General features: G+C 43.9%; 1 protein-coding gene across 1 annotated transcript in view; it reads right to left on the bottom strand.

Moving 5' to 3' along the window:
• CDKAL1 (CDKAL1 threonylcarbamoyladenosine tRNA methylthiotransferase) overlaps positions 1-14962 on the bottom strand; it is a 1097522-nt gene that overhangs the window by 1081773 nt on the left and 787 nt on the right. The window contains exons 2-3 of the mRNA XM_088475853.1: positions 13301-13334; positions 13036-13196 (exon numbers count right to left, since the gene is read on the bottom strand). Of these exons, the coding sequence (XP_088331979.1) occupies positions 13036-13193 (158 nt within the window). The 5' untranslated portion in view covers positions 13194-13196; positions 13301-13334. The remainder of the gene's footprint in view (positions 1-13035; positions 13197-13300; positions 13335-14962) is intronic.

Here is a 14962-nt window from a genome sequence, read left to right as displayed (position 1 = left end):
CATCTAATGATAGGAGAAGCAAGGGAACAGAAGCTTTAATCACAATAATTGAGAAGGTTAAATGTCCGTCTCGTATTATTGGGGGCTGGTCTGCCCAAAATAAATCCTACTTGATCCTTATTTACCAAAGCAAGAAGAAGTGGGTTAAGTCTATTGGCTAAAATGTTTGCAATTATTTTAATATCAGAATTTAAAAGGGCAATTGGGCGATAATTTGGGGGGTCTGGTAGGGTCCTTTCCAGGTTTGGGGATAGTAATAATCCTAGCTTCCAACATTTCATCAGGAAATCCAGTCTGTTTGGTAGAGTAATTATACAATGCCGTAAAAATTGGGCCCAGTTCAGACTGAAAATGAACATAAAATTATTTGTGAAACCATCTGGGCCAGGTGCCTTATCTTTCGGTAGAGACAAAATGGCTCTCTGAACCTCCTCCACATTCCAGTCTGCCCATAATGCCAACAAATCGTCAGGTGAAATTTTAGGAAGATTAAGAGCATCCAGGAAGGAGGCAATGGACAGTTCTGTGGGCTGAGGGGTAAGACTGGTCTTCCTGAAGATTATATAGTTTCTCATAAGCCGCAAACTGATTTGGATTACCATGAGTATTAGTTAAAAATGTAATGCGGTTAATGGCATTTTCACCCCTAAGTTTACACGCTAGCCCTATTACCCATGGTAAAGAATTTTTGGTTAAGATGGGCTATGGCACGCTGAACACTCTGCAAAGAAAGTGTATTCAGTTTCCTACGGGATTCATCTAATTCAGCTTTAATAAGAGCGTCACGAGGGTTCGATTTATGTTGGCTTTCCAGACAGATAACCTGGGATTCATAGGACACCTGAACTTCTTTAGCGATAACTAAGTCATGCTGCTCCTGGATGGACCCCCCTCATCACTGCCTTCAAAGCACACCAATGAGTACTAAACTAGGTATTATTAGGAGCATTTGTCTGAAGATAAACTTCCAGAGCATCCTGTAAAATACGTACTCCTTCTGGTTCTGAGAGTATATAGGCTGGTAACCACCATGGCCTCAAAGGGGGATTACTGGAAAGCGGGGCCCAGTTCCAAACTAGGGGGGTATGATCTGACCAAGTAATGGGGAGTAACAATATAGTGGATATATTCTGTAGGGCCCATTTATCGATAAGCAATAAATCTATAAGAGAATAAGATTTATGAACATTAGAATGCCAGGGTGTTTAAAGCGCCATGCATCATATAAATCATATTCTGACATTATCTGGGAAAAAGAGGCTGACAGACTACGTGCAATTTGAAGGGACGGTTTGGAAAAGGTAGAGGTCTTATCAAGACAGGGATCAGGGGCAATATTAAAGTCTCCCATAATGAATAGGCTTCCTTTATGGATATCCTGAATAATAGAGAAAAGTCTGCGTACATATAGTGAAACTAAAGTAACCTCCCTACATCCCAGCTTCCCCAGTAGAATTAAGTATCTACCATGCCTATTGGCAATCTTTTTGTCGAGGACAAAAGGACAGGCAGTGTGTATTAACCACTTGCCTGGCACAGTCGTATCAGATACGACCATGCCAGACTAGGCTTGTATCTGATACGACCAGTCAAACACATAGTGGGCGGCTGGCTGGAAGTTAACTTCCAGCATCTGCACATCTCAGAGGGACCTGCTGGTCCGTGTCCTCCTCCGTGTCCCGATCACTGCTGGCCACAGTGAGCGGGCACCGGCGGCACCCTCCTAGAAGCAGCAGCCACGGCTCATGTAGCTGCTGCTGTGACCCGATCACTGTGGCCAGCCTTGATTGGGCAGCCATTTCAGCAATAGGCAGTAGCGGCGGCTCTGGTAGCCGCCGCTGCGGCTATGTAACTGGACCACTAGTGGGACACCCTCCGGCTGCGCATCACAGTGATCAGTGAGATCACTGTGTAAGAGCAGCAGCAGCGGCTCTGGTAGCCGCCGCTGCTATGTAGCCGGACCGCTAGCGGGACACCCGACCGTTGCGGCTCCGGAACACAATGATCAGTAAGCTGCTGCTGCTATGTACCCCGGCGGCCCCTCCCACTCCTTTCCGGCCTCAGCTCCGCCTCCCCAAGTGTCCAGATCACTGCTGGCCACAGTGATCGGACAAAATATATAAAATTGTAATACATATACACACACACATAAAATTAGATAGATATATATATCTATCTATCTATCTATCTATCTCTCGATAGATAATCGCAGAGCCTCTGATTAGAGATGGCAACCGCCCATCGATGGTTTGCAAACATCGATGGTCTGACTGAAAACAAGAGGTTTGCCATTCTGGTGGCCATCAATGTTACACCATCGATGGCAGCCCTCATTTGAGGTTTAGGCAACATCGGCAGTTGTGGTCTATACAGATCTTGCCCAATAGCTAAACAATTGATGGTTGAACCATCGATGGTACAGCTGTCAATGGCCATCACTACAGTATAACATAAAAATTGCTATTTTTATGGTATACTGGGTTTTAAAAAATATTTTTTTCAAATAAAATCGTGATGGATAAGTTTAAAATTATGTTCTTGACCCAATTCAAATCATAAAAGAAACCGACAATTTTGGAGCGGTTTTTGGAAAAAAGAATTAGTCAGTTTAGTGGTTAAGATTGCAACCCCATTTCTCTTGAAAGGGCCACTAGAGAAATAGCAGGTAGGGTAGGTCTTACTGAAAAATTAAGTAGGGAGAATGAACCGAAAAGTGGGTTTCCTGAATGGCGACAACATCAGCCTTCTGAGAGGCAAATGAGCGGAGAGCAAGATGGCGTTTATTGGGGGCTTAGTATTGACACTAAGAAACTGTACCATTAAATATATAAATTGGGGAATGATATACTGAAAACGGGGAACACATACAAAGCTCATAAAAGTATAATTTTAGACAGAATTGTACCAAAAAGGAGGGGGAATAGAAAAACAAACAACAAAAATAGCCTCCATAGGGGAGCTAGAGTTTTTGCCACTGACAAAAAGATGGCAAAAACCAAAATATTAGTATTGAGGGGGTCTAAGAGCCCAAACTACCCAATAATACACTGGAATCAAAAAACAACATCACAAGATAAAACCCAATGAAATATAATAAATTTGAGAACATAAGTGACGATGTTATATAACAGCAATAATTGAAATAAACATGATACTCAAACATTGTAGAGAAGTGATACTTGCGTTACATTCCACCAATGCAAGCACCAGAGATGAATCGGTAACAGCAATCCCAGTCCAACGTGAGTCCATGACAGAAAAAACAAGAACTGGATAGAACTAGTGTAGGAAGAGGGAATATAATTCTGCGGAGGCATAATGGTGCGAATCCCTGATGAGCGCGAGTCAAAATCCAACCACAGACCACTCCTGGGAAAGAGCAACAATGGAAGACGACCCAGGCGAATAAACTCTTGAAATGTCCCACTATTTCAACAGGGAGTATCCAGCCTCCACAGAGGTAATAGAAGTGAAGGATCCATTTCGATTGACAAGTAGCTTGGTAGTATATCCCCAACGGTAGGGAATATTAGCAGCCCTCAAAGAAACCGTAATGGGGTGGAAAGCACGCCGTTTCATCAGAGTGGTAGCCAAGACATCCGCAAAGATTTGAAGGTCCCCAAGATGTTTTGAAGTCGGCGAAGGAGGCATCGCGGCCCAGAAAAGCTTTTCTTTAATATGGTAAAAGTGAACACGGAGAAGGGTATCCCGTGGAGCAGAATCCGGTGCTTGCTTGGACTTGGGTAGTCTGAGTATTCTGTCCAACAATAGATCAGCGGAAGGTAGCAGGTTGTTGAATAATGGGGTAACAAATAAGGATAATTCTGCATTTGCGACTGTTTACGGAATACCGCGAATTTTGATGTTGTTTCGCCTTGATCTGTCCTCCAGATCTGCTACCTTGTCTTTAAGGAAGACAATCTTCTCCTGGAGAGTGTCGTGGGAGGAAATAAGGTCATTGTGTGAAATAACAAGTTCCTCCATTTTGTGTTTGAGATGATCCTTCCGGGATCCCAGTTCCGCCACTTCCGATTGTAATTTTTTGATGGTAGTTCTAAAGTCCGCTTTAATATGTGCCTTCAATGAGGAGAGAAGGAGGTGAATGGACTGTAACGTGACTGGACCATCTAACGCAACTGCAGGAACGGGGTCTTCCAAGTCCAGGTCGTCCCGGTGATCTGGCAGAGAAGATGTAGTTTTTAGCTGAGAAGTGGATGCTTGTAAAGTTGGCAGTGTACGACTACAACTGGGTGAGGAAGCTGACGACGCCTTTCCAAAAAAGTGAACACGGGAAGCCGGTTTTGGGGTTTTAATACACTTTGGCGCCATCATGAGATATATATATTTTCAAACAAAAAGGACAGTCAATAATAGCAATGTAATGGAGGAACTGGTGCCGGAATACACAGACTGCAGTAAGACGGTTTATAGAAAAAAAGCTAGAGCATCATATCCAATTTATGCATCATTAAGGCAGTTTCAGGCCCCTAAATATTATAGAAGCATATTATGATGCAAGATAATTCCTGTGGTGTAGTAAGCCATTTCAGCCACAAGAGGGCAGTAGAGCTAAACAGACAGAGCCCATACAGTAGAGAGGAAGGCTGACTGTGTATATACTGCACAGAGACCTGAGCATAGCAACAAAATCGGGAAGGTTGCACTTGCCTGTCACACAGAGAGACCAGCATACAGCACAGGAGGGTCCACAGGCAGTCCGAAGCCAGTACACCCAGTCAGCGCAGAACTGTCTGGCCAGCAGCAGGTGAGGGGGAGACAAGGTTCATCCACCCGCGAAGACTGCAGCAGCTCCAGGAGGAGGATACCAACGCGTTTCGGGCTCCAGCACAGAGGTCCCGCTCAGCAGGGGGGAGCAGCAGAGGGTCCAATCACCAAGGGCACTCGCAGGTAGGCAAGGACAGAGCCACGGGGATCGTAGCAGGGTAGTGGGAAACTCCGGCGGGCCCGGAGACTTCACAGGCCGCAGGTCAAGAGGTGGCTCCGAAGGGCCAGAACCGCATCCGGTCTCCGTTAAAGGCAGTCCCCAGGGTGCAGGAGTCAGCGAGGGAGAGCCCAAGCTCACAGTCAGGGGAAGGTATGGGGGAAGCCCAAATAGGCAGTCTGCAGCGGAGCTCCAGCAAGATGCGACCGCTCAAGATGGCTGCTAAACCACGCCCCATAACTGCATTATTTTTAAAGAAAATCCTATGAAGGTTTACATCAGTGGAAAGATCATTTTTTACACAAAATAATGCAGTTCACCACAAAGAATTATCTTTATTAAATAAAAAGTTCTAGCTAAACAAAGGGGATGTAGTTATGAGACCAGCGGCCTTACTGACATCCGGGTCCCGGCAAGGGATTTAAGATTGGCGTCGAAATACCTTTATACTGACGCCGGAACGCTGAAGGACGCCAGCCCGAACGAGGTAAGTCCGGGGCGCCCTTAGAGTAGAGGGGGGGTTAGGATTGGGCACCCCTAGGGGAAAGGGTTGGGTTAGGGTGTGGTAAGAGGAGGTTAGGGTTAGGCACCACTAACGGAAGGTTAGGGAGGGGGGGGAGGGGGATGGGGTAGTCACCTGCCCTGTCAGGATCTTCTCCCTTCGGGCTGCCGACGACGGGATATGAACCAGCGGTCGCGCCGGGACGTCATACACATTCAAAATGAAAATAGGGAGCACATTTGTTGCTACCAGAATTGATAGTAAAACATCTTATTTGTTGGATTATTACAAAGTTGGTCGCTGTTTTTTTATGCGTTTGTTTACTTTACTTTCTTCAAGTAAGCTGTGTAACTTATTTAGGATGACAAGCAAAGTAGAAAGAGTTGACTGGTAACCTAGAAAGAGATACAAAATAATTATTTCATGTGAAGAAGGTAACCAGAGGAGGCATTTCGAAACTGTGGAATAAGTATCAACAGTTGATTCAAACCAAACTGGTAAAGGTATGAAAAGCTCCACAACACCATGCTGAGACAGAAGAATGAAAAAAACTGCGCTTGAGTGGCAGAAGAAAATCATCTGAGGCAATTGAAAATGATTTACATGAATTTGGTGTAAATATCTGTGCCAGGACTGTTCTACGCAAACTTCAATATTTTAGATTAAATGCCAGAATTCCAAAGGAAAAAGACGCTTTTATCTCTCAAACAAAAAGACAGAAAAAATTAGAATGGGCTAAAAAGCATATAAATATGTCCGCAGAAGATTTGCTACCTGAGTGCACAACACCAACTGTGACGCATCCAGTTAGGGTTATGCTGTGGGGATGTACGATAGCAAAAGGTGTGGGACGAATTTGTGCGATCAATGACTTTAAATAGCAGCAAATACATAAGTGTCCCGCAGTGGGGGACAGGACAGTTGGGGGTGAGCACACTGCTGGTAAGCAGCGGGTCAATAGACGCTCTGCAGATGCACACAGCATCTATTCACAGGGCAGAGAGAGCCTGGGGGCAGCCCAGCATTTTGGAAAGTGCTGGGCACACCCCCACAGTGACGGAAACTGGAATGCTGCGAGAGACTGCCCCCTTTCCCCTAGGCTCCACCCCCTTTTCTGTCGTGGGCACACCTTATGCCAGGGTTTGCAAAATACGCGCTATAGTGCATTTTTACACGCTAAAGGCAGTGGCGGAAACAATTTTAAAAACTCAGCGGGTCCTGCAGGACATGCTATGTGGGGCTATGCTGTGTGCAGCAGCCCATCACCGCCAGCGGCATCTTTTCAACCTATAGCCACCGACATATCCTCAGTCACTGCCGCGTGGCGTCCCCTCTCCCAATCTCTGGCTACAGTAGGTAACTCTGACCAGTCAGAGACTGGCCGGCCCACCACGCTCCGACCTCGGACTGTCTGGCTAAGCCCACCGCCCAGGAGCAGCAGCGTCTCCTTCCCGCATTCCCCAGTCGAACTCAGAGTGACGTCTGCATGGGGTCACTCGGAGAGCTGGGAGCGGAGCACAGCACGGTGACAGGCTCATACACCCCTATAGAAGCACAGCACAGATTGATGGTTTAGCAGGTATGTGTCCTGCCAGTCTTACTTTGTGCCGATTAAACGAATCATCACCCTGATGTGGAGAAATCTGCAGGGAGAATGACTTATGTACTCCGTTCTAGCAGCTTGTAGCACCCTATACATAAACATTATACAGGCTATGTCCTCAGGTCTAGCAGCTTGTAGCCTGTGTAATGTTTATGTATAGAGTGCTAAGTCCTCAGGTCTAGCAGCCTGTATCCTGTGTAACGTTTATGTATAGAGTGCTATGTCCCCAGTTCTAGCAGCTTATAGCCTGTGTAACGTTTATGTATAGAGCAGTGCTATGTCCTCAGGTCTAGCAGCTTGTAGCCTGTGTTATGTTTATGTATAGAGTGCTATGTCCTCAGGTCTAGCAGCCTGTATCCTGTGTAACGTTTATGTATAGAGCAGTGCTATGTCCTCAGGTCTAGCAGCCTGTATCCTGTGTAACGTTTATGTATAGAGCAGTGCTATGTCCTCAGGTCTAGCAGCCTGTATCCTGTGTAACGTTTATGTATAGAGCAGTGCTATGTCCTCAGGTCTAGCAGCCTGTAGCCTGTGTTATGTTTATGTATAGAGTGCTATGTCCTCAGGTCTAGCAGCCTGTATCCTGTGTAACGTTTATGTATAGAGTGCTATGTCCTCAGGTCTAGCAGCTTGTAGCCTGTGTAACGTTTATGTATAGAGCAGTGCTATGTCCTCAGGTCGAGCAGCCTGTAGCCTGTGTAACGTTTATGTATAGAGTGCTATGTCCCCAGTTCTAGCAGCTTATAGCCTGTGTAACGTTTATGTATAGAGCAGTGCTATGTCCCCAGTTCTAGCAGCTTATAGCCTGTGTAACGTTTATGTATAGAGCAGTGCTATGTCCTCAGGTCTAGCAGCTTGTAGCCTGTGTAATGTTTATGTATAGAGTGCTATGTCCTCAGGTCTAGCAGCCTGTATCCTGTGTAACGTTTATGTATAGAGCAGTGCTATGTCCTCAGGTCTAGCAGCCTGTATCCTGTGTAACGTTTATGTATAGAGCAGTGCTATGTCCTCAGGTCTAGCAGCCTGTATCCTGTGTAACGTTTATGTATAGAGTGCTATGTCCCCAGTTCTAGCAGCTTATAGCCTGTGTAACGTTTATGTATAGAACGCACAGTGAGTAAAGTGTCTTTAGCAAGCGGCTTGATAGTACAGTGCCATAGAATATGTTGGGGTTTAAAATAATAATACTGCATCATGTCCCATTTAAGTAAACTTATATAATTTGGCAAAAGTGTGGAAACAAAAAGTAAAAATGTAACTACATAGTATAATCAGTGATCGTAAAACAGGCACTATACTGCCCCCAATGCTGCCCTATCTACCCTTACCCCTTCCTTGCCCCCCAGAACTGGACAAACTGCTTTCAACCCTTGTCCCCTCCCTGCCCCCAGCACTGCCTGCCCCCCCGCCGACCACTAGCACAACTGCTGTCTACGCTTACCCCTCCCTACCCGCCCTTACTCCCCTCTACCCCCAGCTCTACCCCAACTTCTCCCTGCCTATACCACCAGCTCTACCCCAACTGCTCCCTGCCTACAGCACTGTCCCAACTGTTGCTTGCCCTCACCCTTCATAATATGTGATGGGACCCAGAAATTGTGGAGTAGGACCCCACATTTTTAAAGTGAGGGGTCCCTGTGACCCACATTTTTCTTTGTTCAGCGTAATCACTGTTATGCATGTCAAGCATCCCGAACCACTTGCCAGCAATGTTGGGAGGTATGTAATTGTGGCAAAAGGCTTTCAAACAAAGTACTAATGGATATTGTGCATAACTAAGAAATGTACTTTCCCCACAGTTCAGTACATATAATGGTATTCAAAATGTAAACTTTTGTTATAAAGTTCATTGTATTATGTTTGGATTTAAATTGCCATTGTAACTATGCTTTTTGGTATATACTAAAATATATTAGCGCTATAAGCTGTTAAAATGCATTTTCCAAAAGGTTTCCACAATTTTGCCCACTAGTATATATCAACAGGCCACAAATCATGACCTTACAAACCTCAAGTGGTCTTTGTGCCACAGATTGTGCATCTGTGCTCTGTAGTTACTTCCAAAATAATCGGAATCTCAAGAAATCTGCCTTCAATCCACCCTTGTTTACTAACCAACATTTACTCCCTTTAAACATCCACAAAGATAATCTACACCTGGGGTGGCCAAATTTTGGGGCACTATGGGCTGCTCACTGCCAAAAATAACGCTGGTGGTCTACTCACTCTATTGTATAAGACGCTAGTAATAAACAAAGCAAAATATGAACTACAATAAGCATTCAGGTTTCTATTTCAACTATATAGTATAAGTGCTTAAATAGAAGTCATGTAAGTAAAGTAATTAAACAAATACAACAAGTACACATTTATTAAAGAAGTGGATAAACTTACCAAGACATTCACAAATAAAAATGAAATGCTATTTTTTTTCTTTTACAAAGATTCAATTGAAACTTGGAATTGCATTTCTGCAGCAAGCTTGTTGTACTGAGGCCCATAAGTGCTAATCACAACTCTCAAACATGAGGTCAAATGATTTTCTGTCAAACGAGAATGAGGTTTTTGTCTTACATGCATTCAGTGAATAGAATAACGATTCACACAAATAAGTGAAAGCAAAAAAATTAAAGATAGACAAGTTGCAACTCTCCACATATTCAGTTATTTTTCTGCATAAAGTAAATTCCAAAAACTACTTTGATTGGAATCTAATACCCCTTTTACACCAACCGAATAACCCGGGTTATTGCCGGGTCGATGCTCTGTGTGAACGGCTCCCAGAAAAATTTCCCGGGTTGATTTACCCGGGAATCGTACTCTGGTTGAGAGCAGGGTTGAACACGGGTTGTTCCCGTGTCATACGGCAGTGTGAACAGGTGCTACCCTGCTTATTTGACCCGGCTAGCTCCGAAAGATGCTGATTGGAGCTTCTGGGGCACTGGCAGATTATGTCATTTGTCAGTGCCCTGCAGAGAGACACACACATGAAGCCATCGCTTGCCTGCCTAACCTCCTGCACCACAGCAGCCTGACCAACAGCCACAAAAGCAGGCAGGCACGCAGCCTGCCACAGCCAGAACTGCAGCCTGCACCACAGCCTGACCAGCAGCCACAAACGCTGGCTAATACACAGCCAGGACAGCAACCTGTAGCAATGCAGTAAGCAGTCCCCACCCCTCTCTCTTGTTGCCTTTTGTGACCATCTTTGTCAGACCTTAAAACAGACCATTTTTAATGACTTCTATAGAGAAAAGCAGGGATTACCCGGGTTCAGTGTAAACGGGGCAAACCCGGGAATAACCCGGGTCAAGTTGCAGTGTAAACGGGGTCTGAAGCAGAGTTCGACCCGGGATTGACCAGTGTTCAAATTCCAGGGTCGGACCCGGGATTTTGGTGTAAAAGGGGTATAAGTCTTCATTCTAGCATCCTGCACCTGTCACAACCCATGCAGTTCCTCTATCCTGCCTGGGGTGTCACTCTCTGCTATAGTGCTTCTATCACACTCAACTGATGCAACAAACTGCTGGGATTCAGCAGTTTGTGTGCTAGAAGCACCAGAGCAGAAAGCAACACCCCAGCAGGAAAGAGGAACTGCATGAATTTTAACAGGTGCAGGGTGCTAGAATAAACACTAGAAGCTCTTTATTTCAGAAAAAGATCAGTTTAATTTCAACATTTCACCTTCAACCATCCTACTTTTATGGCTGTGTTTTCCACATTATACTCGCAGGTGAGGTCAAACCTGGTGGGTGTTGTTGGAGTGGTGATGTCATAACCACTGCAAATACTGGGACTCCCACAAATCTCTGCAGGTGATGTCGGAACAGCAGAGAGATGTAGGAGTGGTGATGTCTTAACTGTGGGGGACTTGTGGAGAGCGGGCAATAACAGATGTCAAATGCGGTCAACCGCATTGACGTGTTGTCCACCACTGATCTAAACTAAGTCTAGAGTTTTCAACTAAACTCTAAAAGCAGGGTTACAAAAGCAAACAAGGCATTGTTGGGCAGCTGTAAATGAGAAAATCTAGTCATGAGGAAGGGGACTGCGATTAACGCAACGCATTGTTTATGGACACAATGGAAATTGATTTTAAATTCTAAATTTTATTTTAAGTCTATGTTAAATTATTATTTTTAAAATATTAATCATTCAATCAAGAGCATTTTGACCCTTACGTGCAATAGTGAACATTTATTTTTGCTATATGTCAGGATAGTACAGCAAAAGTTTTGAGAATGATACAAGTATTGGTTTTGACAAAGTCTGCTGCTTCAGTTTTTATGACAGCAATTTGCATATACTCCAGAATGTCATGATGAGTGATCAGATGAATTGCAATTAATTGCAAAGTCCCTCTTTGCCACGACAATGAACTTAATCATTTCCACTGCATTTCATCCCTGCCACAAAAGGACCAACTGACAAAATATCAGTGATTCTCTCGTAAACACAGGTGAGAGTGTTGACGGGGAGATCACTCTGTCATGCGGATTGAGTTAGAACAACAGTCTGGAAGCTTTAAAAAGGAGGGTGGAGCTTGAATTCATTGTTCTTCCTCGGTTAACCATGGTTACCTGCAAGGAAACACGTGCAGTCATCATTGCTTTGCACAAAAATTACTTCACAGGCAAGGATATTGCTGCTAGTAAGATTGCACCTAAATCTACCATTTATCGCATAAAGAACTTCAAGGAGAGAGGTTCAATAGTTGTGAAGATGGCTTCAGAGCGGCTAAGAACAACCAGCAAGCGCCAGGACCGTCTCCTAAAGTTGATTCAGCTGCAGGATCGGGGCACCACCAGTGCAGAGCTTGCTCAGGAATGGCAGCAGGCAGTTGTGAGAGCATCTTCACGCACAATGAGACAAAGACTTTTGGAGGATGGCCTGGTGTCAAGAAGGGCAGCAAAGAAGCCACTTCTCTCCAGGAAAAAGAACAGGGACAGTGATATTCTGCAAAAGGTACAGGGATTGAATTGCTGAGGACTGGGGTAAAGTTCTGATGAATCCCCTTTCAGATTGTTTGGGGCATCTGGAAGAAAAATTTGTGTCTGGAGAAGGAAAGGTGAGCGCTACCATCAGTCCTGTGTCATGCAAACAGTAAAGCATCCTGAGACCATTCATGTGTGGGGTTGCTTCTGAGCCAAGGGAGTGGGCTCACTCACAATTTTGCCTAAGAACACAGCCATGAATAAAGAATGGTATCAAAACATCCTCCAAGAGCAACTTCACTCAACCATCCAAGAACAGTTTGGTGACGAACAATGCCTTTTCCTGCATGATATAGCACCTTGCCATAAGGCAAAAGTGATAACTAAGTGGCTCGGGGAACAAAACATCGAAATTTTGGGTCCATGGCCAGGAAACTACCCAGACCTTAGTCCAATTGAGAATTTGTGGTCAAACCTCAAGAGGCAGGGAGACAAACAAAAAAAAACACAAATTCTAACCATTAGTCAGTATGTGGCCCAGAAGTTGATTGACAGCACGCCAGGGCGAATTGCAGGTCTTGAAAAAGAAGGGTCAACACTGCAAATACTGACTCTTTGCATAAACTTAATGTAATTGTAATAAGAAGAAATTGGCACTTATGAAATGCTTGTAAATTCACTTCATTATACCAAAGTAACATCTGACAAAAAGGTCTATAAACAGTGAAGCTGCAAACTTTGTGAAAACCAATATTTGTGTCATTCTCAAAACTTTTAAACCATGACTGTACATGTGTAACATGATTTTCCAGGTTTGCCAATTATGGTGTTAAACAGTGCTGGGTATAATTTGTTATTTGCAGAATCCAACAGGAGATATTTTGGGAGCTCCTTTTCTGCACAATGCCTAAAGGCGCCAACCATATATCCTATGATCACTTCTTGAAAAATGTTGTTAGTCTTTGCAGGTGCGTACTTACAGAATTTTTACCTTTATTGATACTACAAATAAGCAAGCATAAAGAGCTAAAGGATTAAAATTGCAGCAACAAACCTGTCAGTTGGTGGTTCTTCTTGGATTTGGTTTTTATTTCTCTTCCGCACTCTTGGAACAACGTTTTGTTTTGAAGACAGACGATCATGAGGTTTTGGGTCTGTTGCTGAGACAATGTCTTCAATGTCATCCATTAACGATTCACAAGCAGCAGGCATGCTCTATAACAGCGACACACAAGCAGACGTCAGCAAGAGCCAGATTTTACACAGTAAAGCAGATAAAGTTGCAGAAGCTAGATTGTCATTGGATAAACAGCACTTACCACGAGATTTAAAGCTGGTCTTCAACTGTCTAAACTGAAACGAAAGAATACATCAGTTAATGCACTAATATAGATGTATACAGTATCACTGACACAATAGGCCTGATTCATAGGTGGCGGAAAAGCCCAAAGTTTTTAATTTGCACATGATTCCCAGACTCTCTGCGTGTCTCGCCAGGGGATGCAGATTGGAATTCGCTTCATTAGGATTCTTCCTATAATGTGCAGGAACGTACACCGCCTACATACTTGTTTAAATGTTTCTAATTTTGTAAGAATTATTTTACAACCATGGGGCATATTCAATTAGGTGCGAAAAACCCAGTACTTTTAGCATGCCAGACTTTTTGCAGTCATCGCTGGTTTTACCTGCGGAAAAGTTTTGCACGCGTCACCGCTTATCCCTGTATTCAATTCCAAAGGATGCGAAAAACGGGACCCGGCAAAACTCAAACAGGCGAAAAGCGCTGTCAGTTTTTGGGAAATCAGCCTTACACCCCCCAAAAGAAGCACTGACATTGGGGATCACTACAGTTACCCCCGAATAACCCTACTGAAGATATTTAGGGTACTTAAATGCTCTCAATAGCTGCTAATTAGCATCTTTGCACAAGTGGTGAAGAGTAGCATTTTGCAGCTTTTTTTTGGAGAAAATAAGTAGCCCCAGCAAATTTGGGGGTACATGAAAATGGGTGCAAGTATATTTTAAAGTTGCTAATGTGACACCTGGGGCATACATTCTATTTAGCTAGTTTTTAAGTTTGTCCCCCAACTTTGTACTTTTTTGCCCCCTTTTTTAAAGTAATTTTTAGGGGTGTTCTTAAGTATTTATTAATATTTTTTTGCCAGTTTACCTTTGGGGGGCTGTCCCAAGGGTGCAGGGTGGTTCCTGCAAGCTTGCGCCTGCGCCACAAAACCCCAATTTTGCACTTCTTCATAGACAAAACTTTTTCGCCTATTCCAATGCATTGACTTTTCGCACCTGCGAAAAGTCTATGGAATTGAATACGGGGATAAGTTTTCGCCGGGCGAAATGACGTCACCGGCGAAACTTTTTCGTTGAAAAAGGCTTGTCACGGCTAATTGAATATGCCCCCATGTGTGATAAAACATCTTGTACAGTACATGAATCTAAACATTCATTTTTAACGTAGTCTCTTGGCACTTTATGATTAATGGCTACTCTAGCTATGTACAAATTACATGACATCTTGTGCCATCAAGGTCAGTTAGATTAGATGAAAGATCACCCCCCCCCCCCAACTAGGGACTTCTGCGGGCATCCCCAACTATAATTATGAATAAGCTAATAAGAATTAATAACCTGTAAGGAGTGTGGTAGCTAACATTAACGTTAAGAAAATCAACATGGATGGGAGGTCAAAATGTTAAATGTCAACATTAAATATGTCAACCATATGGTTTCCTATGGACTGTTAACCCTAACATTGGGAAAAATTGTGTCGACGTTGTGACTGTCAACATGTTCAATATCGACGTCCCATCCATGACGACAATCTGAACATATACCAATTTCAGCTGTATTATTACCACCCATGATGCACTATAAAGCCAACGGTTCAGTATTGCATGTTCTCTCCCACAGTCTCTGGACATTTATAGAGGTTTCCTTAGGGAACAATAAATATAGTACAAAGTTGT

This window comes from Taudactylus pleione, unplaced genomic scaffold (assembly GCF_031769625.1).
Source record: "Taudactylus pleione unplaced genomic scaffold, aTauple2 ptg000179l, whole genome shotgun sequence".
Taxonomy (NCBI): domain Eukaryota; kingdom Metazoa; phylum Chordata; class Amphibia; order Anura; family Myobatrachidae; genus Taudactylus; species Taudactylus pleione.
This window is presented reverse-complemented; position numbering and strand designations above follow the sequence as displayed.